Source organism: Poecilia latipinna, unplaced genomic scaffold (genome assembly GCF_001443285.1).
Source record: "Poecilia latipinna isolate Pla-1442-1.1 unplaced genomic scaffold, P_latipinna-1.0 Scaffold307, whole genome shotgun sequence".
Taxonomy (NCBI): domain Eukaryota; kingdom Metazoa; phylum Chordata; class Actinopteri; order Cyprinodontiformes; family Poeciliidae; genus Poecilia; species Poecilia latipinna.
In genome coordinates, this window is record NW_015112923.1 from 243,187 (window position 1) to 265,599 (window position 22,413).

The window sequence follows — 22,413 nt, forward strand, 5'->3', positions numbered from 1 at the left end:
GTCATGATTATGCAGAGAGGAAGGGTAAGTTTGAAATTTTCAACTTCTGTCATGAAAATATACATGGGCAGAGGTGGGTACCATTGTGTCAATGTATTTTTGTTTTCGAAGTGAAAACTGAATGACAAAACAGGCTCAATAAAAGGAAAAAAATAACATTCATACCATGAAGTATGTCTAAAAACCAGAAGTCTCGCTTTAACCTAAACTTTAATTGTGTGTTTGTGTCCAGTGCATTTTTGGTTGAAACTAGCTGGTTCTTCATTCACTGATGCAATTAGGTTGGTAGAGTATGCACAATTGCACTCAAATAAGAGCAGAGCGACTTTAAAACCGCATTGCATAAATGGAACTGAGTAAATGTAAAGAGGTACTATGAACTACAAACACAACTGAAAAGGAAAAATTGTAAAAACTACGATATATGCTCTGTCGTCACCATCTAGAAACACAGATACACTTGGCGACATCACACACATGTAGCCTCAAAATCAAAGTGGGTCCATGGGGATGCTTATTTTGAGAAAAACCTTCCCAATACACAGAAAGAGAGAGAGACTGGAAGAGCACCCACATGGAGTGTTATGGACGGGCCCACTGTGTGAATGAGAGAGTGAAGGATTGCACACAAGAAAGCCAAACTTCCCTAGAAACTGCGTGACTCTCTGTTGTTAGCAGACCTGGATACCGTAGCCACCACACCGGGCTGGAAGACGCCGTCTCCTGTGAGGGAATGTGAGAAGACGTGGGGACAGATGAGACATCTGAGCATAGGAAATCCTCTCTAATCTGTGACATCATTGCAGTCATGTACGTAAAACACAACAGGTCAGCGGGGAAAAGCCCTGGCAAGTGTATTACTTTATGATCCAAGGAAGTTTTGACTGAGTGAACCTCCAGTGAGTGCGTGAGAGAGAGACTGAGAAGAACAACTGAGTGACCTTAAAAGGCTGCGTGGTCGTGCTGGTGCCTGAGTGTGGACATGAAAAGGGGCCTCGAGAGTTATCTCTCAGAGGTGCTGCTGTATTTATAGATCATCTCAAAAAAAAAATAAAAAGAAAGAAAAAAAAAGAAAGACCCTGCCCCCATGCTGCACTCCCGGTCTACCCCTCCCTCATTTCCAATTAGCCTGTGATGGGTCGGCTAACGTAATCAGGAGTAACTACAGCGCGCCCGGAGCTTCCTCCCTCAGTCTACCCCAGACTCAGCACAGACACACACTCCTCACACAGGAAGGTAAGAGCCAAACTCAGCTCCTCTACTCATCCATCCACTCACCTGTCCATCCTTCTCTTCTTCTTCACTGGTCTTCATTCGCCATGTCCTCCTCTCTGAGGCCGTGCTGCTCGTCGGCATCCTCATGTGTGTGCCTCCCTTTTCCCACCCATCCATGTGCTCCTGTTTTCCAGCTGCACAAGATCCCTAACTCTTTACCTCGTCTTCATCCCTCCCTCCACTGTCCTCTCCATATTTCTCCAAATAAACTCTTTGAAAATCTGCTAATTGCATTTTATAGAGCTAGTTTAGGCCTTTTCCTCCTGTCTCCTCATCCAAGAGTTTCTCTTGGATGATCAGCATCACAGCATCCTTTACAGGGACATCTGATGTTTGGCTTCAGCATTAAAGCTAGTGAGTATCGTGCAGTTAACATGTACTTGTTTAGTTGAGTTGCATTATGGGTTGAGCATAAATTTAAAGTCAACCCGTACAAATTAAGGCCTAAGTTGTTTTAACTCCATTATCCACTTTAAAGGCTGTAATTTATGCGCTGATGTCAGACTGTGTTTAATTGAAAAGGAATGCCCTCGTGATTTGTTGCTTTGGAAAAGCACCTGATCCCGGAAAATAGTTGAAGCATCTCAATCAGAGTATGTACAAGTCGTTGCAATATTTAACGCAACTTTAAAACCAACTATCAACATCAATAAAACATCTGGAAGCTTGAAGAGAAAAAAAACGCAGCAAATGACCTTTTTTTTATTTCATTTCTTTCTCTGGGAAATTGTAAATTTTATTTCAGATATAAAGACGTTTTTAAAAGAGGTCACCTTTTCTTTAGAGGCAAAAGCTCACTGGAGGTTAAATTCCTTGCAGTCGGTCTCCCAGATGGATGGGCATCAAAGCGGACCCCAGAACTTGACAAAACAGCTGCATGGCACGTCCAAATAGCTGCAGGTCTTATTTGTGGCCGTTCAGATTATCTTTCTGTATTTTTAGGAGTCAGATAAATCCTTATATAAGCTAGGTGAGTCATGGTGGGAGCAGCAGACAATGAGGGAATGTGGGAGGGGTCGACTGCGTTTGTAACGGAGAGGCACGGACTGGATTAAAAGTCTTGGTTTTGTCCACTCAAAAAATGGTATTGCCTCCTCAGTTCCAAGAGGATACCCCCCTGCCCCTAGTCGGTCACAGGTCTCATTTTAAAACTATGAGCCAGACATGAAGAACAGACAAAACCAACTGGACTTGTAAGAAAAATATGTAGTATCGCAGTACTAGGTAGACCCCGAGCAGCTGCTCATTTTTTAATAGTCATTACTACGAGTGCCGCTCACAATGACCAGGGAAACAGGGATCTGAGCCTGACAGTTGGAAGTGAGGCCCTGGATGGGTCAGTACACACTTGCATAGTGGGCGTTGGTATGCAGGGAGGGCAAGTGTTGACTGTCTCTAAGCAGGGCTGATGGGAGTTATTTATATCTCCACAACCGGCCACTCTCTGCTCCTGATGCACAGAACAAAGTGAAATCTGGTAGGAAAGATTAGAGAGAAAACTGTTTTCCTTTTTTTTTTTTTTCTTTGGAAAGGTCTTACACACAAATAAAGCCTGCAGTCTTTCGATTCCCAGGTGAGTGACTCTTGGTCAAAATGACCGAGCGCTACGACTGCCACTACTGCAAGGAGTCCCTGTTTGGGAAAAAGTACGTTCTTCGAGAGGACAATCCCTACTGTGTGAAATGTTACGAGAGCCTGTACTCCAACACTTGTGAAGAGTGCAAGAAACCCATCGGTTGCAACACCAGGGTAAGTGCCTGAATTGAAAAAGAAACACTACAGACATGTGCAAGATGAGACTGTGTCAGCTTGGCAACAACTATCTGACATTCCTTGCAGGATCTGTCCTACAAGGACCGTCACTGGCACGAGGACTGCTTCAAGTGCTTCCAGTGCAAGCGCTCCCTGGTGGACAAGCCATTCTCCACCAAGGATGAGCAGCTTCTTTGCACCGAGTGCTACTCCAATGAGTATTCCTCCAAGTGCCATGAGTGCAAGAAAACCATCATGCCAGGTAAAAAGGAAAGCAAATACACCATGCAAAGATTTTTAGATTTTCCTTTGAAGAGTGACCAAAGGCAGACAAGTTGGGGGGACGCTTCCTGAAGGGCGGGTGGGCTGGTGTGAACAGCGGCATTTCTAGCATATCTTCTGCCATAGGTGAGCTCTTATTTCTGCAAGTTGAGTACTGCTTGGACTGCCCAAAACGGCTCCATGCAACACCTCTTTCTATTAAAATTATACAACTGCAAACAACTTAAGGAATAGCCAAGGTTCTGCCTTCCTCCAGTGTAGCTGAAATACTCTTATTTGGCCACCTACAGCAGAAAGCCAAACATTTTAAACCATAAATGAAGGAAATTAACTTTGTGGTGCATAGAGGTACAAGATGAACTCCAACTGCTTAGTGCCAATTTAACTCTGGTTAAATTTAATTACACCATTCACAATGCAACCAGTCTTATCCAAAATGAACCGACTACCCAATTACTCTATTAGGATTCAAAGCTGCCTATTCCTATAATTCTCTCTCAGCACTGCTTCTTTTTCCATCTCTTTGACTTCCTGTTGCCTCTTCCATCTCAATTTCCTGAAGGCTCCAGGAAGATGGAGCACAAGGGCAACAGCTGGCATGAGACCTGCTTCACCTGCAAGCGATGCCAGCAGCCAATCGGCACCAAGAGTTTCATCCCGAAGGAGAACCAGAACTTCTGTGTGCCCTGCTACGAGAAGCAGTTTGCCATGCAGTGTGTGCACTGTAAGAAGGTAGGACTTCAAGCACCTCTATGTGTATTTATGAAACACGAAAGGGCAATAAGATGACGCTCATTCTGATTAGCCCATCACTACCGGTGGGGTGACCTACCGTGACCAGCCCTGGCATAAGGACTGCTTCCTCTGCACCAGCTGCAAGCAGCAGCTGTCCGGCCAGAGGTTCACCTCCAGAGATGACTTTGCCTACTGTCTGAACTGCTTCTGCAACCTTTATGCCAAGAAGTGTGCCTCCTGCATCACCCCGATTAGTGGTAATCAAACAATCCTCGCGCTAACTGGATCCAAAACCGCTTTTCTCAAGTTTCCTGATGGTAGACTTGATGTTTTTTCCTTCAGGTCTCGGAGGAAGCAAATACATCTCCTTCGAGGAGCGCCAGTGGCACAACGACTGCTTCAACTGCAAGAAGTGCTCCGTGTCCCTGGTTGGCCGTGGCTTCCTGACCGAACGGGATGATATCCTGTGCCCAGAGTGTGGCAAAGACATCTAACTCAGCCTGAGGCATAACAATACAACTAACAAATGGCAGATATTGAATAAGTAATATTAGACAATAAAGTATAGCATCTTTAGCGTAACTATGATTGTACATTGTTTTTAGCTCCGGATTGCACACTAATTGTGTTCTTTGACTTCATGAAGCTTATTCAAAGTTACCTGTAAGTTCCTTCAAGATGAAAATGTATTTACTAATAAAGTAGCTGTAGGCATGAATGTAAAGGGTTGCATACTAAATAAAGCAACAGCATTAATTTAAACTTTCAGCCATGAAGTGTAGCGTGATCAGCATTTTGTGAGCAGTCAAACCCGATGGAGGTGTATCAACGTTTTCCTATCGACATCTTTGAGAATGCCAAGTTTTCTCAAATGCAGAATTTCAGCTACGCTCCCCCTTATATTTTCTCGGCAGAATGAAAGACAGATGTTTAAGTCAAAAATAAAATAAAAAAATAAAATAAACAAAATGAATAAAATGAAAACTGAATTGTAAATTTGTTTCACCTTGAAATTTTTCAGATTTTGTCATAGTTCATCCACAAATGCATATTACTGGGATTTTATGTGGAAATGCTTTGAGAAAATTAGGTTACAAACCTGTATCCCAAGCTCAAAACATTTCAGAGCCAATGTTTAAACCACCACTTCCTAATCATAATAAAATGAAAGAGTATGGCTTCTTGTCTACAATGATAGCTCAAGTAAACAGTCAAGAGGCTCAAAGCAGCTCTGGAGGAGCTGCAGAGATCCACGGCTCAGCTGGGAGAATCTGTCAAGATATATTATTAGTCAAGCGCTCAACAAATCTGGCCTTCATGGAAGAGTAACAAGGAGAAATCCAACAGAAATCACGTTTAAATTAAGCAGCAAATCATGCAGCTGATTCAGCAAACATTTGGAAGATGGGAGGGGGGAAAAAACAACAACTTTTTGGCCTACAATGGAGTGATTTAGATCAAAGCATATTAATGTGTTAAAATGACCAAGTGAAAGTCCAAACCTAAATCAATTTGAAAATCTGTGGCAACATTTGAAAGTGTAAGTTGCAAGACGGATGTGTAAACCTGGCAGAGACGCACTGCAAAAGACTTGAAGCAACGATTCAGGCAAGAAATACTATTCGCATTGTGCTACAACCCTAATAAGGCCATATTGAACAAAATACATGTTTGCTCACTACTAAAAAGCATTAAAAAGATGAGGTAAAAAAAAACTCTCTGGAGGAGCTTTAGATAAAACGTAAGTAGTCTATTAGTCCTTGAAAGCATTTATTGATTATCAAGTAGTTTCCTAGGACTGATAAAAAGTTGATATGATGAGAACATCCAAGCTACCGGTAATTAGCAATTAATTTTTGTAGCCTTTTATAATGTGCAAACAAAATGACTTAGAAAGAAATTAAAGGGCTTTGACAATAATATTTGATTTCATAATATAACAGTACGTCATGTACTGTAAATTTTACAATAAATGTTAATGAAATAATTGAGACAAAACCAACAAACTTTCCTCCAAGACTTAAGGCAACAAAGAGGTGTGTTGAGAATTTATTTTAAAAAACTGTTTCTACAAATGCTGAAAACATTTTTTTTTCCTGTGTGTTTGTAATGAACTTTGTCTACATCAAAGACATCAGCTGCAAAGGGAAATTATCCTAACCAGTAAATACAGCATTACAGGGATCTGAGCTCGGGTCGGTTCACGTTCGATATACAAAAGTAGTCATAGTTTTCCTAAACCTTCCGCTCGATGCCTCTTTAAACCTTGAGCATGATCAGTTACAGATTTTAGAAATATTACTAAATAAAATCTTGACCTTACTGGAATTACAGCAAAAACTGAAAAGCATCCATTGGTTACCAAATGACACCGATTCAACTTCTATACAATGTGGTGATTAGGGAAACAAGTCTGTCTCACTGGTGCATCAATATGTCTATCCGTATCAAAGTGTAGGATTCTTCTGTAGTTCTTATGAACCAGGAAAATCACATTTTCATCAAATACTGTACATGAAAGCATCAACAGTCATTGTTATTAAATAAAAAATAAAAAAAAATAAAAAAACAAGATGGGAGATGCTGGCTATGAGGACAAAAAGGGCACTTGAGGCTGCAAAAAGCAACCAGGAAGATCCTGACTTCGACATGCAGGGTTGATCTCCTGAGTGTCTCTGTCCACCATAAATAAGAATATTAAAGGGGTCCTTGTGTACGTCTAAAACAAGAAAACGCTCCTTACGTCTTTTAGTTGGAAAACTGTAATGGTGAGAGGTTAGGCTGTGAGAGGTAAAAGAGATGATGGGGAGAGATTTACGGATGAGTCTGAGCTGCCATGCTGGGTCAGGTGTCATGGCCACGTTATGTGTTGGATCTTTTTCTTCACCTCTGCAGATTTTAGAGCACCCTGAAAAAACAAGAGAAAATGAATCATAACACTTAGTAGTTGTTATAGTCTTTTAAAAGCAATATTTGTTCCATTTTCTTTTCGGGAAAACTCCTCGAGCTGTTACAGTACAATATCATGAACTGATTTGAAGGATTTCCAGTCGATCAGAGTAACTTCCTACCGAGTCGCCTGCGTCCCGTTTGAGGTTTTCGGTTTCAGAGCTGCGATGTGTGGACGAGGAAGACGACGATGAAGTGCCTGAGAGTTTACGGATGGGGTTAGGAAGGTTTGCAGCAGGAGGAGGTTTCAGTCTGTCTGTGACTCCGGCGGAGCCTTTCGTGCCCTCGGGTTTCTTCACTTTCAGCGGGCCCGACTGAGAGGACTTCCCGTCAAACACAATGAGAGGTCTCTTCCTGTGTTGGTCGTTACAGGAGCTAGAAACACGACAAAAATATCCAACAGATGTTCAGATGCTCAGTCAAAGATAGACACATCTGCAAAGGAATGAGTAAATTCCTAGAAGGTCAGAGCTGTTTTAATTTTTAATTTTAAATTGTTTTACTATTTCTTACATTTATGGTGGATAATTTCTTGTGATCAACCTCAGTTCCCAGTAGGGATTTTCCAACTCTGCAAATGTATATCTACTACAGTTAATCCAGTCTGACACAAGTGACACATCTGATACTAAAATATAATTTGATTTTGTTAAATTATGATGTCTCAAAACCATGTTTCCAGGGGTGCTATGGTGGTGCAGGGCTAAATAGCGACCCGTGTATGGAGGCCTTGATGCAGCCATAGGTTCGAGTCCTGGCCTGATGCCCTTTCATGCATGTCTTTCCCTTCTCTCGTTACCCACTTTCATGTCTGACCACTCTCAAATAAAGGCCACTAAAAACTAAGAAAACCATTAAAAAAAACCCAAAAAACAAAACATGCTTCCAAGAACTACACCAGATGAGAAGATGATAGAAAAGAAATAAATTATCAGCTGCAAAGCTGAGTAAGAATCATCCATAAGATGTGAATTTATTGATGAACGGCTGGTATAAGGACTGTGCCTGAAAACAAATGCAAAGAATAAACAGCCTTACTAAATACAATAAATCTTGAGGGAAACATGTGGCCTCTCAAAATGTTTCAGAAGATCAACAATAAATCAATATTTAAAAGAGACAAGTTGACCTGGAAGGCATTTGAAAGATACTGTCAGCAATAGCTTGGCAGGAGACTTAGTATGATGTAGAACAGATTGTTGTCAAAAACAATCATGTATTGTACTCTCTTTATGTAGATTTTACTTCATAAGGTTACATCTTTATGTAACAATAATAATATAAAAATAAAGAATGATTTGGAAAATGCTCATCTAAAATCCTTAAGATGCATGTGTTTTTTGATATCATAGAGGCTTACAAAGAAATTTAAAAAATGCAACTTCTTAATACTTAGCTTTGTCTAAAATCGATATTTTATTTATTTTTTTCCACTTTATGTGTTTTTTATTTTATTTTATTTTGTGGTGATAAATGACACGTGGGACAATGTGAAAGAGTTCCTTGGGATAAATATAGAAAAAGTAGCCTAACCGACAGCAAGAAATGTATCCTTCAGATAAAATCCATCAATGTTCTGCTGCCTGAAGAGTGAACCTTGACCTTTCTGACCTGTGCCCAGCGGCTGTCTGTCTCCCCCGGCTCTTCTGCATCGTCCGTCCCCAGCGGTTGTCGGGTAAAGTCCTCTGCGGCAGCGGGATGACATGCCGCAGGTAGAGCGCTGTGAGCCGGTCCCTGTCTTCACAGGCTCTGGTACTGACATTTCTCTGGTTCAGAACAAAGAAAACCTCTGAATCCAACATGAAATTCACACAACACGCAGTAGAGCGAAAAACAGCTCTACTGTTTAGCTGACAAGCTAAAATGTCAACATTCTTCGTTTTTTCCACAATTAAATGATTACTTCCGCAACCCTCTTCAACATTTAACTCACCTCCTTTAAAATTAGCTGTATAAAATCTTGAGATAGGAGCTCAGGGTGAAGTAAGAGGTCCGCATCTGAGGTCGAAACACTCTGTTTATTTTGTCCTGTGGCAGCAGCCATTGTTGCTACTCTTCTTCTTTGAGGAATTATCGACGATAGCTTCTCTTTTGCAATCCTGCACTGCCGCCTGCTGGACACAACAGGCTCTTTCTGCTGTGTCTTTCAGAAGGCTGTTTTCTTTCTTAGTTTCTTGGTAAATTATGGCATTTCATGATAAACGAAACTCTCGAATAGGAAAGGATCATTCAAGAAAGGCACTAGCTCCCTGCAGGTCAAGCAGCCACAGAGGATGGATGAGCAGATAGATAGATATACGGAGGCCTAGAGTATATATTTTTTCCTATTTCAGGAAAAACACACACACTTAGTGGAACTTCATACAAAAGAAATCTTTAATAACCTAGCTTTGCCTTTCAAAAAATTAGAAATTAAACTCAACAAACATTTACAACTGACAAAACAACAGTTTGATGTTACAAAATTCTGCACTTCTTGGTTTTGGTTAGTTTTTTTTTTTTTTAATAGCTTACTGAACATTTATACTGTCTGATTTGTCTGTAACCCCCTCACTTTTACACATCTGACAACAAAAGTCTTTTTTTCCCACAATGATTTGTTTCAGGACAACAGGTTACAGCGTGCATCAGACAGGTCAAACCAGTAGCTCACAAGGGAAGATGTAAAACAGGTGGAACTTCTGTAATAATCTGCAAACTAAACATCTATTTACTTATGGAAACAAACAGTAGACAATATACTGCACATGATGTTTGCAGGACATATGATGTTTTTCTTGTATTTCATTTTTTACCTTTTTGTGCACGGAAAGGACACACTGGCTCAGTGCCATATAAGACTGCTCACACCAATGTTACAACCCCGAAGTTGTACATGTTTTATTGAGATTTAATGTGTTAGGCCAACACAAAGTAGCACATAATTGTGTAATGGAAGGAAAATGATACATAGTTTTAAAGATAAAATGAAAAGTGAATAAATGAGGCGAGATAGGCTATACAAAAATACCCAAAGCTTTCAGGATCTCATTGAGAACTCCATAATCCAGGGGTGCCCAAAGTCGGTCCTCGAGGGCCGGCATCCTGCATGTTTTAGTTCTCTCCCTGGTGGTAGCAACAACCTTTTCAGCATGTCAGTGTTTTCATTAGGCCTCTAATGAGCCATTATTTGATCCAGGTGCGTTAAGCCATGGAGAGAACTAAAACATGCAGGATGCCGGCCCTCGAGGACCAACTTTGGACACCCCTACCATAATCCATCATCTTAAAAGCAAATGGAGTGTAGTACAACCTCGATCTCATCAAGACATAAGAAGGTATTTTACATTCTATACACTTTCACCCCATTGTAAAACATGGTAGTGGCAGCATTCTGTTGTGGAAAGGTGTTTTTTTTTTCAGCAGGGAGATGGAGTTAAATAAAAGACCATCCTGGAAGAAAACCAGATAGAGGCTGTAATGACTCAAGGTGAAGCTTTTCCTTCCAGCAGGACAGCAACCCTAAACACACAGACAGAGCTACAACAGAATGGTTTAGATCAGAGGTGCCCTATTCCACCCCTCTAGATCTCCCGTCCTGCAGCTTTTAGATGCATCCATGTTTTCACACACCTGAATCACATTAATGACCCTCTACCAGGTCTCTGCAGAGCTAAAAGATGAATATGAGTCATTTTATTCAGGTGTTAGAAATGGGGCAGATTGGATTAGAGTAACCCTGGTTTAGGGAAAAAATAAAATAAAATAATATCTTAGAATGGCCCAGTCAAAGTGCAGATTTATCTCAACTTGAAAATATGTATCGAGACTTAAGAATAAATGTTTGCATACCTTCTCCAGGTATGAGACTTTGCTTAAAGTTAGCTTACATAAAATGATGGGGAACAAACGTCGTCCTCCGATGTATGTGCTACTTTGTGTTGGAGTATGCACATGAAGTTTTTATGGTTGCAAACAAAACAAATGTGAAAAAGTTCAAGAGATTATGTTTAGATGGAGCGTTCATTATTGAAGCAATGCTTGGTGGTATATTGCTTTAAACCATACTTCCTGTTTTGGGGGAGCATTTAAAACATGAAAACATTTAGCGGGAGGGTCAGTCGCTGCTTCACACCGCAGACTGAGTCTCGCTGCACACATAAATGTTGCTGGGCCTCACTCTCCTGTGGCTCCTGCCTGGCATTCGGGGACACAGCCTGCAGCTTTTGGGGATGAACTCCTGACAGGCCTCCCTGAACTTGCGGATCCTCCAGCAGTAGATGACGGGGTTGAACACCGTCTTCAGGTAGCTGAGCCACAGCGCGCCGATGCTCACCGGGTAGAAGATGGGGCTGTAGTAGAACTGCCGGCTGAACACGGCCAGCAGGCTGACCACGGTGTGGGGCAGCCAGCACACGGAGAAACCCACGAAGAGGATGAGGATGGTGGTGAAGGCTCGGGTCTTGAAGCTCATGTCCACCTTGATGTGAGGCGGCCGCTGCAGCCCGGTGAGCCTCATCTTGCTGACCTGGTTGAGGGCGGGCAGACAGGAGCGCTCGCTGGTGTGGTTGTGGATGCGCAGGGTGTTGCGGCGCACCGTGTTCAGGATGCACATGTACGAGTACAGCATGACAGCAAATGGTACAAAGAACACGGCCACAGCCAGGAGCACCGTGTACCCCCGGTCTGCCATCGACTCGCTGTACCCCAGCACGCACTGCGGCGCCCAGGTGCCCCCGATCCCCGCTGCACCTGTCCTCCACCCGACCACGGACGGCAGCGACACGCACAGGCTCAGCACCCAGGAGCCTGCTATCAGCACTTTGGCCCTGTGTGGGGTCAGCTTGTCCTGCCGTTGCACGATGATGAGAAACCGGTCCACGCTGATGATGAGGAGGATGGACACCCCTTCCAGAACGAACAGCCAGTACAGCATGATGGAGGCCCGGCAGAAGCCGCTCCCGAAGCTCCAGTCGGCGGTAGCCACGGTGACAGCGGTGAAGGGCATGCAGAGCAGCGAGAGCATTATGTCAGAGAAGGCCAATGTGGCCAGCAGGAGATTGATAGCTGAGCGCATGGCGGGCTTCTGGTAGACGATCAGACAAACAATTGCATTGCCGAGGAAGCCGATGGTTATCATGAAGATCATAATGGCCGCCAGTGTCACCCGGAGAGTGACCGATATGAGAGGAGGCGACGCTTCCGGCGGGAGAGTTTCTGCTGGTTCCTCCATATCTGGCTCCAAGAGGTCACAGTCGTCCAGCAGGCTTTCGTTGCAAAAAGCCATAGCAGCTTTCATCAGGCACGATCAACGCAGGGAAAGAAGAACATAGCTGGCTGGAGGTTGTCACTCTGAACAGTTTACCAAGTGAGGTTCCTGGCAAAACCTGGAGCGGGAAGACAAGAATAAAAACAATTTGTGATTTTATAAAGCGAGTGCAGTGTTTTTCTCAAGTACGTTAGTATTTTTAGATTTGATCTCATACAACTGCAGACTTTTGAGGAAAGAAAAGAGATGAAAGCAGTTTTGCAAATAAAAAGTTTAAAAATTTTATTCATCCCCTTATTCTGTGGTACCCGTGAATAAAATCCAGCTCAACTATCTGCCATCAGAGATAAGCTAATTAGTAAATGGAATAGCTCCATCAGTGTCCTTATACAACTACTAGCTTCTTTTTATCTTCTAAATTAAAGAATCCACTCAGCATGATGCTGCTACCGCTATGTTTCACTGATGCACCACAGACAGCATTTTGCATGTTCTTGATCTTGTCGATGTTAGCTGTGACCTCTAAATGGCTTAGGGTGAACAACAAACGAGACTACTTATGGCTTTCTCTTTTTAAGAAAGGATTTTATCCGTCCACATTTCCATGTGGAGCAACAGTTCTTCATTGTTTTTCAGCCCTTCCCACCTGAGCTGTGGATCTCTGTTGCTCCTCCAGAATTACAATCGATCTACTGGCTGCTTCTCTGATCACTGCTCTCTTGATCTTTTTTAGTTTAGGTTTAGCGGCTATCTCTAACTCGGTTTGCATTTGTGCCGGACGTTTAACAATCTGTGCAAAGAACCGAAGATCAAAGTTGAAAGGATCCTGAGAAGCTTCCTGATCTGAGGACAGTTTGTGGAAGAATGGATCAAAAATAATTTCTTGTGATGCTTGTGACTAGTTTCTCCATAAAGATGTCTTGAGGTTTTTGTTACCAATAAAAGGCTTTCATGTGTTCAATTACTCCATATGTCCTTTTTTTTTTTTTTTTTTTTTTTTTTTTACATGTACATTCATTTGAGGGCAAATTTTGTATATGTGGATCACTTGTGTCGCCACCAACATCTGGTGTGAATTTCATGTCAGTGGAAACGCTACAAAAATATTCACTGAGGAAAGCATTGACGATTCAACACTGCTGTTACCCGCTGCTTACAGGCCTGCAAAACGGGAGAGAAATGTGTCGCCGAGCTTAGTCCGCAGAAGTTGATGATTAACTGCCAAGCGGTCATCATCAGAGTTTCACACGAGTAGGAATACACACATTTACAGCCCACCCACGGCATAGTCAGCTGTCATCCTAATCCACTCTCCCCTCTACGTTGCCTTATTGGATAATGATGATGCAGCTTTATTAAGTCGGAGGCATGTGAGTCACTCCTGAGTGCGTGGTGACTCTCAGCATGATAAGACGTTTATTACACTTTAACTGTCATGGTAGTCAGGGCTCTGTTCTGTTTTAGCCTTTATATGAAAAGGAAACCATATTTTCTTTATTGGCAACACAAAACACTTGAAGATGGCTTAAATTTTTTGGCAAAACTAAAGGTGACTAAGTTATAGTTAACACCCTATCTCATCATGTTAACTATAACTTAAAATGATTTCAAAAATGACTTATTAGGCTTACGTTAATTTTTGTTGTTGCTGTTGTTCTATTTTAGATTGAAATACCAGGAAGTAATGAAAATATATTATTTTATATTGGTGGGCATTGTCAAAATAATTTACAAAGTTCAAGTGGGGGCAATGTGGATACTTATATACATAATAGAAGCTAACATTATATGAATTCTTAATTGCATTGTCATCCAGCTACATTTTAGATTTCAATGCAAAATAGTTTAAATGTTTCCAGACATGAAACCTTTGAAAATATGGATATAAGCTAACCAGGACTGTGAGTAGATTCCCTAATGTATGGCACCTCTGGTAAAGATATAAAACCTTTAAAACTCTCTCTACACTTAACTAAAGTATAAGTTTATTTTTGTTTTCAAAATGGTCAATGTGAGATAAAGCTACTGGGGTAGCAAATTCATTTATTTCAAGTATTTTAAACATAAAACATCAAAATTTAGCAGATCAACACTAATATACTCCATTTGATCTAAGTTACATTTTTCTATATTTTTTTTAATTTCAGTGTATTTGTAATGTCTTGTATAGATGTAGATTAAAATCAGAATCTAACAAATCAATCAGAATCCCATCATTTCAAAAAAAAAGAAAGAAAATAAAAAAGTAATAAAAAGAAAATCGTCTTTGTAGATCAGGAATCCTCCTTTCAAGTCACTGCATAGTGATGCTGGTTGTTGCCATGGAAACAAGATCAGCAGTTCCATGGCAACAAGCAGCCCTCACTTTCATCCGCTGTGCACAACTGTCAATAAGAAACACGCATGATCAGCCAGTCTGCGCAGACAGAAGACGTATGAATAAAAGCCAAATAAACAGCAACATCTCATCTGCTGTAGGGTCACAGGCTTCAGGTGTGGTCAGACCGGCAGCAGCCCTGCTGCGACAACAGCTGGGTAACCTGAGACAGAGCCGCGAATGTCTTCATTTTCATACAGATTTTAAGTCTTTTTTTTTATTTATTTATTTTTTGCCCCCACCGGATGCTCCCAACATTTTCCCCCTGTTGAAGTGTTTTGACTCAGCTCCGTCACTCGGGCTGTACAGCGTGTTCTCAGCTTGACAAATATGGATTTCTCCCGCAGATGATTTACTTCGCTGCTGTCCGCATCCATCGCTTTTCTACGGAAACCGAAGGAGTCACGGCGGAGAAAATGCCCTCTTAAGAGAGAATCAACCACAATCTCTTTAAACGCTCCCCAGAATGACTTACCCGATACAAGAGGTTTGAAGGCAAAACGGAGTCGTTCCCGAGCCTTTTATCCGGCGCATGCCAGCGTTGTTATGAGAAGATGTCACATTGCAACATTTCACCGCCGGATCGATCGTGCAGCCATCGTGCCGCCCGTGGGCGCTGCTGACGCCAGAGGAGCAGGTGGTCTCCGCGTTAAAGGAGCAGTCAGGCAGGAAACATGATCTTCCTCACGATGTTCCTCCTTATGGCCAACTTCGCCAGGCTGCATCTATTGCTCCCGACAAGTGTGTTCAATAAAGTTAAAATAATGACTTTGTCATCATGTTTATTATTTTTTAACGTAATCAAGTTTAAGACAGGTTGAATCTGAACGGAAAGTCCTGCCACAGAACTGAAGTCTGGGCTTTGACTGGACCATATGGTTCTCAAACTGTGGAAAGTACTTCAGAGAGTTTTTGTATTAATTCCAGTGCGGCAGGTGATATGTGCTGGGAGACATCTGTTTACTGCAAGCTAAATTTTGCCATAATCCAGTTGTATTTGCTTATTGATATCCTCACTGACCAGGCTGCACTTAGCCAGCTGAACTGTACAAAACAATAAAGTATTTCTATCCATTTGTACTTTTCAAATAAAGATGTTTATTGCTTGGAGACCTTAATCGTTGCTTCATTGGTACTTGTATAAAAAATAGAGCTAAAATATGGAGTCGAAATATTCCGCTAAAGCTCTGACTTTATGTAAGGGTTGTTATCCTGCTGCAGTGAACCTCCAGCTCAGACTCAAACACTTTGCAGCTTCTAACAGGTTTTGTTTTTTTTATCATATTTTTCCTTTTTCACTTCCATCCATCCTTCCAACAATTTTGAACAGATTGCCTGTCCTTCCTGAAAAAAGACAACCCACATCAAGATGCTGCCATCCCTGTGTTTCACAGACAATGGTGCATTCAGGGTGATGGGCAATGTGTGTGTTTTCCTCCACGAAAAATATTATGCATCAAAGCCAAAACTTTCAGCTGTATCTCGTCTAACCAGAGCCTCTTTGTCTGCATATTTGCTGTGTCCTCTTTGGATTTTCTTTTGTCAACAGTTCTCTTTTTCATTAAAGCTTAGATTAGACAGCCACACAACTGGCAAGCAGAGCCACAGTGATCGTCCTATGGGCAAATGTGGAGGAAAAGTTAAATTGTTTATAGACAGGCATGTAGCTAGAATGTTAGAATAATTGTGTTATTTTTTCTAATGTCCATTAAATTTATTAAATTAAAAAAACCCAGCATTTTTAAAAAGTCCTTCTGGTGATTGTTCAGTTCTGAATGAATCACATATTCATTACGTAACTCGTTAACATGACTCATCCAGATTAGCTTCATAACTGAGAAACAAATCCAGTTTTATTTTTTCCAAAGGTAATTTATTTGTGTTTGTTCACTTAAATTGGGAAATTGTTTTTCTTGTTCCAAATTAATTTTATTATCGCCCTTGGTGGTGTCAGAGTATTGTTTTGCTTTATTTATTTTTGTTGAAGGTAAATGGATGGGTTTGTTTTTGTTTTTTTCCCTTTTTTTTTTTTTTTACCCATAACCATGAAGAAAGCTCACATGCGTTGCTAAATATGTCCAGAAGGTGGCAGTATTGCCCTAATGCTAACTTCCTTTTGGTCAAGCTACTCTGCATTGTACTGTATGTTCAGGTACTGATTGAATTACTGTATGCTTTTACCTTATATATATTTAATATCTGTCTATATTAATAAAAAAAAATAAACATCCTGTTTTCCTTCATATCTTATTGATTTTAATCAGATGCCAAAAGAGAGCAAAACCTCCCCCTCATACACAGGTTTTCCACAAATATTTTAGTTTTTGCAATAGAAATCTGGTGCGCTCATACAGAAACAGCTACGTTTAGTCACTTAGCATGCAGGCCGATATTCTTTCAAATGGCATGCTTGTCTAAATTGGCATCGTGCCCATGTGCTGAACATGCCCATCAAACGAGTTCCACTCCAGCGGTCTGGCACATGCATGCTTGTCACGTTCAGTGGCAGCCACACAACAAAGCTCGCTGGAAAGACAATTCATTTCCCCGTCCGTCGTTCCACAGATGTTTGCTTTAATTCCTTCCTGATTGGGAGACTTTGGTAGCTGCTCCATCAATCAACGAAGAAAAAGCAAACACAAGCAAAGTGAAAAATCTCTTTTGATCAGAACCTTCAGACGGGAGAGGACACTGACTTGTGTTCAGGGTTCTTCTTTTTTTTTTAAAAAAAAAAAAAGAGGGAAAAGTCAGACTCCTTAAAATGCACTCGCACGCACCGAATAGGGGCACTTTTTAGGATCTTCTGATTCCAGGAAATCATTACTCACCTCATGAGTTTCTGCTCTTTTCTGCAGAGCCTGCAGTGTGTTAATCAGTGCTAGACGTGGTGGTTAACATATCTCCCTGTTGTAAAAAATAATTAACACAGAGCAGTGGGGACTGATAATGTTCAAACTGGATTGAAACAGTTGTAAGATTGGGGCTTTGCCGCTGTTAAATGATTACTTTGATGCAGGCGCAGGTGTTAGTCAGCTGCATGTGTGGCTGTGCTGCAAACTGTGAGACACAAACAACAACTATTAAAGAGGGGGATTAATCTCGCAGTAATTGCTTCATGTAAAGCACCTCTGAACAAGGCTTTAAGAGCAATTATGAGCAATCACATTAGTAGTTACAACTGCAAGGAGGTAATAACATCCTCGGTGTGGAACTGCAATCACCACATGGCTCAGAGACGCAGGAAACAATAATCTATTGATGAATGATGTCACTTTTGAGCTGAGCACACACACACAGACAAACTCTGATTCCTCATATGAACGTTGCGTTTTTTCTTTATATATATACGTACGAGCTGAGCCTGTTCTGTTGATTGAGGAGTTTGCATGTTCTGTAGCATCATCAGCTCGTCCTCTTCAAATCCCAGCATTGATATTCACTGAGCGACGTGTGATGACAAACCCTTTAAACATCTTTTTATCCCCCAATTCCAGACTTATCTCCCATCTTTGCATCGTCAGGCTTTGAGGGGATCACAACACAATCCTGCAAGCGTATATTATACCTCCATTTTCTTCTTGCTGCTAAGAGGGAAGATGTTGTGTTAAAAGGCAAAGGATAGATGTTGACCATTAGCACTGTGGCCGAGGATGCTGCTAAAATGTGCAGACTATCTTTTTTACTGTAAAGGGACAGAAAATGTCAAGTTGCGTAAAGTTGCATCAGAGTTTTAGTTTAAGTTTGACTGCTAATGTCTCATGAAGAACATATAGTTGCAATAATGGATTTAATAAGTATGTTGGCAAAATAACTCATTTAACAATCAACCATAAAAGAAGAAGAAAAATAAATGTTTTATCAAATGTAACAGAAAAGAAAATGTACAAGAGAATTGTCAGAAATGCAAAACAAAGAGGTCATCCATCCACTGTGTATGCCCGTTTATCCTTGCAGGGTCACAAGAGGTCATGGTACAAGAGGCAGGGTACACCCTGGACAGGTCACCAAAAACAAAAAATATTAAAAGATGTTGTAGCAAAATGTGGACAAAATCAAAAGAAACAGTAACAAAAGTTGCCAAAAATACTAAGCAAAATGTTGGCTGAAGGCAGCAAAAGCAAACAAAGTGATTCAATTAGCAAATGCAAGACAACTAAAACCTAAAACGTCAAAAGTTTTTTTCTGCAAATTGTGAAAAACAAAACTATTCTCTCTTCCTGAAACAGAAATACAGCAGAAGCAAAGAAGATAGAAACTCAGGCTTAATAAAACAAAAACAAACAAAAAAAGCAGAATATGTGAATCATAACTCATATGCAATCAGTGTGTTATAAAACAAAACTTTTTTAACTCAGTACAGAAAAACAAAAATATGGAAGCTGGTTGGTAATAAAAAAAAACAAATCAGCAAAAAGTAAAAAAACACAGAAAATTAAGAAAGGTACTTAGCAACACAAAACGACAAATTCAAGTAAACAAAAAACAAAAAAAACTAACAATGTATCTTTATTTGAAAACAAAACATTTTCAAATAATTTAAAGCATCTATTTTAAACAAATCAAAAACTGTACTAGAAAAAAGTTCAAACAGTCTAAAAGAAATGACAGTAAAATTAAGAAAATAAAGTTAGCAAAAAAATATATATATACAATAGAGGAAACTCATCTGGAAAAAGACAAAACTTTAGATGATGTCACCAAAAATCACATAAATACAGTAACAACAGTGCAATTAAGTCTGCAAAAACAAAATTAACACAAAGTGAAACTCCCATCAAAAACTAAATTTCTGTTAAATTAAATTATATATTGTTGTGTTTGTGTCTTTAATGTTTGTTTTTTTTTTGGGGGGGGTGCAATATTTCTGAAACCTTCCCTGAAAAAGTCACGTTTTCTGAAAAATTGTCAGTGAAAATGTTTTATACTTTCTGTTCTCAAATAGTTTAAATGTTGCTGCTGTATTTTTTTGAAAAAAAAAAAAAAAAAACCTTCTGAAGCTTTTGTTCCACTTTGATTTTCTCTCTGTTTTCATAGTGTAGCGCTGTTGGTTTTTCTTGTTGCAGTTTGTCCAAAGTCTGTCCAGACTTTTCCTGAAACGCTGCCAGCTGCCCGGCGAGGACACACAAATGAACACCTTGTACAGTTACTGCCGTCTGCTTGGGTGTTTTGACAAATCTACGCGACAAGCAACACCAGCGGTAAAAGATATATGTATAGAAACTGATTTCATTATGTAGCGTATAGAGTGACAGCTCCCGAAGAGAAAAACAAATCAAAATCGAAATCACGTGTATAAGGAAGTGTTTTGTTTGCATGCCAGCGCAGACAGTGATTAAAAGTGATGCATTAACTTCCTGGTTTGTTGTTTACCTCCCAGCAGCTACAGTAGCTGCAAACCTTTGACCTCTCGCAAAGGGGTCAGATAACCTCTGTGACTTTTTCTACAGCTTGTCCCCCTTACCTTCAGATGTCCCCAGATGTCCAACATCACCTCATGGATTATTGTGATATTTAGAGACAAGGAGATGAAATTATAGGCTGTTTGTCAGCCCTCACTCACTCGGCTCCCCATCTCCCCAAACCCATCATCCGTGGCAAAAGATCCGCTTGCTGCCTCGTGTCACTCCATCTCGCCGTCACCTTGGCAACTGCTGCCGAGGTGAACCGCCATCTGGGATAGCCGACCTCATCCGCTGGCTGATTTCCACAGAGCTGCAGTCCACAGCGCTGCCACGCCGGCTGGTCTGATGTGCGGTTTATCACCCCACGAACGGGCTCATTAACTGATCCGTGATCGGTTCAGCCACTCTTGATGGGGTCAGAGGGGCTCTAACAGAAACATGAGGCAAATTATTCAGATTTGTGCTCAGTGTGAGAGCAAACCCATTTGTTTTAACAAATTTGGGGTGCTGATCTTCCTTAGATCCTCTGTTTCCTACGTCAGCCTTCCTCCGTAAACGAGGAGTCCTAAAAAAGGCCCTTCGTTGCCTCTTTTTCTAACCCACAAAACCAGCAGATGATTTTAAATAAAATGACTTTATGTTGATTTTCCTGCACCTACGTGAAAATATCTGTAGGTTACCCCACAATATCAAAACGTATAAACCAATAAAGGCTTTTTTAGGCCTTAAAACGGCCACAAAAATCACAGATCACATCTTAGTTGATCAAAACCAAAGCCAAGATGACGCTGATGAGATGTGAGCATGTGAACGTAAGAACAAAATGATTATCATCTCATGTATTAACATGGTTTTATGTCAAATTTATTAAATTATTGGTCTTCCATGAAAATAGACACATAGGGAAAAATAAATAGACTGAATCTTTACACAGGAACACACAGCAGACCTTACATACAGTTTTGGGAATTTGTGCTAAATTCTTACTGAATAAAAGGAGTGTTCATCTACACTTTTTTTTTCTTTTGCCATTTTCATGTCACAACTTAATTCCACTTTTGCACAACACAAAATATGAACGGGAGGTGATTAAATTATTATTGCTGGCTTACAAAAACTATTCATGGACAAAGTGAATGAAACACATGTCTTTCTTTCAGGTTTAACAGGATGGAGGTGGAATTCTGCAGAATCACAAAGAAAACTTGTATTTTGTACAATTTAGGAAAAAATGTCTTACTTTTTGTCTTCATATTTATCTAACTTTGTATTTAAAGTACTTTATTCTTGCTTTTGTGCAGATACTAGATCAGCGTTAATGTTTTTGTCCCAGAGACAGTATTACAGATAAATACCAAACAAACACAAAAGTAGACTTCTTCTCTTTTTTCTTTTTTTCTCGCTTCTGGAATTAACACATACAGAAAAACACTAAAACTGCGGATGGATTTATGATATATATATAAAAAATTCCTCAGAAATTCTGGTGAGTCAGGAAACATTTCCCCTCCGTCTTTGCTCTCAGTTTCTTGCCTGGACAGTTTGTCCTGGCTGTTTTCACGTGTCGCTGTACATCCTCTTGCACTCTATGGAAGGGGACGGCGTGTCCGGACCGATGCTCCCAACCTGAGAATACGCGTCCTCCGGGGTGCGCGGCAGTCCAGGCGGCGTCATGCGCTTCTCCTTCTGCCTGCGGTTGCAGAACCAGACCCGGACCACCTCCTTCTCCAGCTGCAGCGTGTCCGCCAGGGAGTTGATCTCCTGCGCGGACGGCTTGGGACACTTGAGGAAATGGCTCTCCAGCGCGCCTTTTACGCTCACCTCGATGGACGTGCGCTTCTTCCTCTTCCTCCCCTGCGTGGCGATCTTGTCGATGCTGGTCGGGCTCCCGGTCGTGGAGTCGGCCTCCTCCAGCCATTTGTTGAGCAGGGGCTTCAATTTGCACATGTTTTTGAAGCTCAGCTGGAGCGCCTCGAACCTGCAGATGGTGGTCTGGGAGAACACGTTGCCGTACAGCGTCCCCAAGGCTAAGCCCACGTCCGCCTGGGTGAAGCCCAGCTTGATCCGACGTTGCTTGAACTGTTTGGCGAAATGCTCCAAGTCGTCCGACGTCGGCGTGTCCTCGTCGGACTGCGGGTCGTGGCCCATTCCGTGGTGCTGGTGGTGGTGCGTGTGGTGGTTGTGGCTCTGGTGGTGATGGTGGTGGTGGTCCAGCTCAGGGGAGTCCCCGCGCAGCAGCCCCGAGTGAGCGAGGCTCTGCCCGGTGTGAGAGCTCAGCATCCCGTTGACTGTAAATCCTGACGGCTGGGAGTAAACCAGAGACTGTTGCTGCTGTTGCTGCTGCTGCTGCTGCTGCCCCTCGCTGATGCTGCTGATGTGCGCCGCGGAGCTTC

General features: G+C 41.4%; 4 protein-coding genes and 1 long non-coding RNA gene across 6 annotated transcripts in view; 2 read left to right on the plus strand and 3 right to left on the minus strand.

Moving 5' to 3' along the window:
• Positions 1–1,084: 1,084 nt before the first annotated feature.
• fhl2a (four and a half LIM domains 2a) lies at positions 1,085–4,623 on the plus strand. 2 transcript variants are annotated; one of them, XM_015034626.1, is made up of 6 exons: positions 1,085–1,236; positions 2,849–3,024; positions 3,115–3,289; positions 3,872–4,041; positions 4,115–4,301; positions 4,387–4,623. In XM_015034626.1, the coding sequence occupies exons 2-6, from the start codon at positions 2,869–2,871 to the stop codon at positions 4,536–4,538; spliced, it is 840 nt and encodes a 279-aa protein (XP_014890112.1). In that variant the 5' UTR covers positions 1,085–1,236; positions 2,849–2,868; the 3' UTR covers positions 4,539–4,623. The 2 variants fall into 2 exon arrangements, with proteins under 2 accessions (XP_014890112.1, XP_014890113.1); XM_015034627.1 differs by lacking the exon at positions 1,085–1,236 and adding an exon at positions 2,354–2,752.
• A 1,428-nt stretch (positions 4,624–6,051) lies between these two features.
• Positions 6,052–9,253, minus strand: cunh2orf49 (chromosome unknown C2orf49 homolog). The gene is made up of 4 exons (XM_015034628.1): positions 8,927–9,253; positions 8,605–8,759; positions 7,116–7,368; positions 6,052–6,952 (listed from the first exon to the last, which is right to left on the minus strand). Exons 1-4 carry the CDS (start codon positions 9,035–9,037, stop codon positions 6,896–6,898), a joined length of 576 nt encoding a protein of 191 aa, XP_014890114.1. The 5' UTR covers positions 9,038–9,253; the 3' UTR covers positions 6,052–6,895.
• The window catches only part of LOC106948781 (uncharacterized), a 22,467-nt gene continuing 8,796 nt past the window's right edge, over positions 8,743–22,413 (plus strand). Inside the window, exon 1 of the long non-coding RNA XR_001425249.1 lies at positions 8,743–8,814. This is a non-coding gene — a long non-coding RNA (uncharacterized LOC106948781). The remainder of the gene's footprint in view (positions 8,815–22,413) is intronic.
• gpr45 (G protein-coupled receptor 45) lies at positions 10,908–16,141 on the minus strand. Its single transcript, XM_015034625.1, has 2 exons — positions 15,094–16,141; positions 10,908–12,359 (listed from the first exon to the last, which is right to left on the minus strand). Exon 2 carries the CDS (start codon positions 12,269–12,271, stop codon positions 11,102–11,104), a length of 1,170 nt encoding a protein of 389 aa, XP_014890111.1. The 5' UTR covers positions 12,272–12,359; positions 15,094–16,141; the 3' UTR covers positions 10,908–11,101.
• The window catches only part of pou3f3a (POU class 3 homeobox 3a), a 2,086-nt gene continuing 721 nt past the window's right edge, over positions 21,049–22,413 (minus strand). The window contains exon 1 of the mRNA XM_015034623.1: positions 21,049–22,413. This exon is cut by the window's right edge and continues 721 nt beyond it. Coding sequence (XP_014890109.1) covers positions 21,578–22,413 — 836 coding nt within the window. The 3' untranslated portion in view covers positions 21,049–21,577.

What these genes read in the sequence shown, in the direction of transcription:
- fhl2a (XM_015034626.1), top strand. Translation starts at nt 2,869, where the DNA reads ATGACCGAGCGCTACGACTGCCACTACTGCAAGGAGTCCCTGTTTGGG. An exon ending in AGTGTGTGCACTGTAAGAAG is followed by an intron (nt 4,042 to 4,114) that starts GTAGGACTTCAA and finishes CATTCTGATTAG; the next exon opens with CCCATCACTACCGGTGGGGT. An exon ending in CTGCATCACCCCGATTAGTG is followed by an intron (nt 4,302 to 4,386) that starts GTAATCAAACAA and finishes TTTTTCCTTCAG; the next exon opens with GTCTCGGAGGAAGCAAATAC.
- cunh2orf49 (XM_015034628.1), bottom strand. Translation starts at nt 9,037, where the DNA reads ATGGCTGCTGCCACAGGACAAAATAAACAGAGTGTTTCGACCTCAGAT. An exon ending in CAGACAGCCGCTGGGCACAG is followed by an intron (nt 7,369 to 8,604) that starts GTCAGAAAGGTC and finishes TCGTGTTTCTAG; the next exon opens with CTCCTGTAACGACCAACACA. An exon ending in AACGGGACGCAGGCGACTCG is followed by an intron (nt 6,953 to 7,115) that starts GTAGGAAGTTAC and finishes TTGTTTTTTCAG; the next exon opens with GGTGCTCTAAAATCTGCAGA.
- gpr45 (XM_015034625.1), bottom strand. Translation starts at nt 12,271, where the DNA reads ATGAAAGCTGCTATGGCTTTTTGCAACGAAAGCCTGCTGGACGACTGT.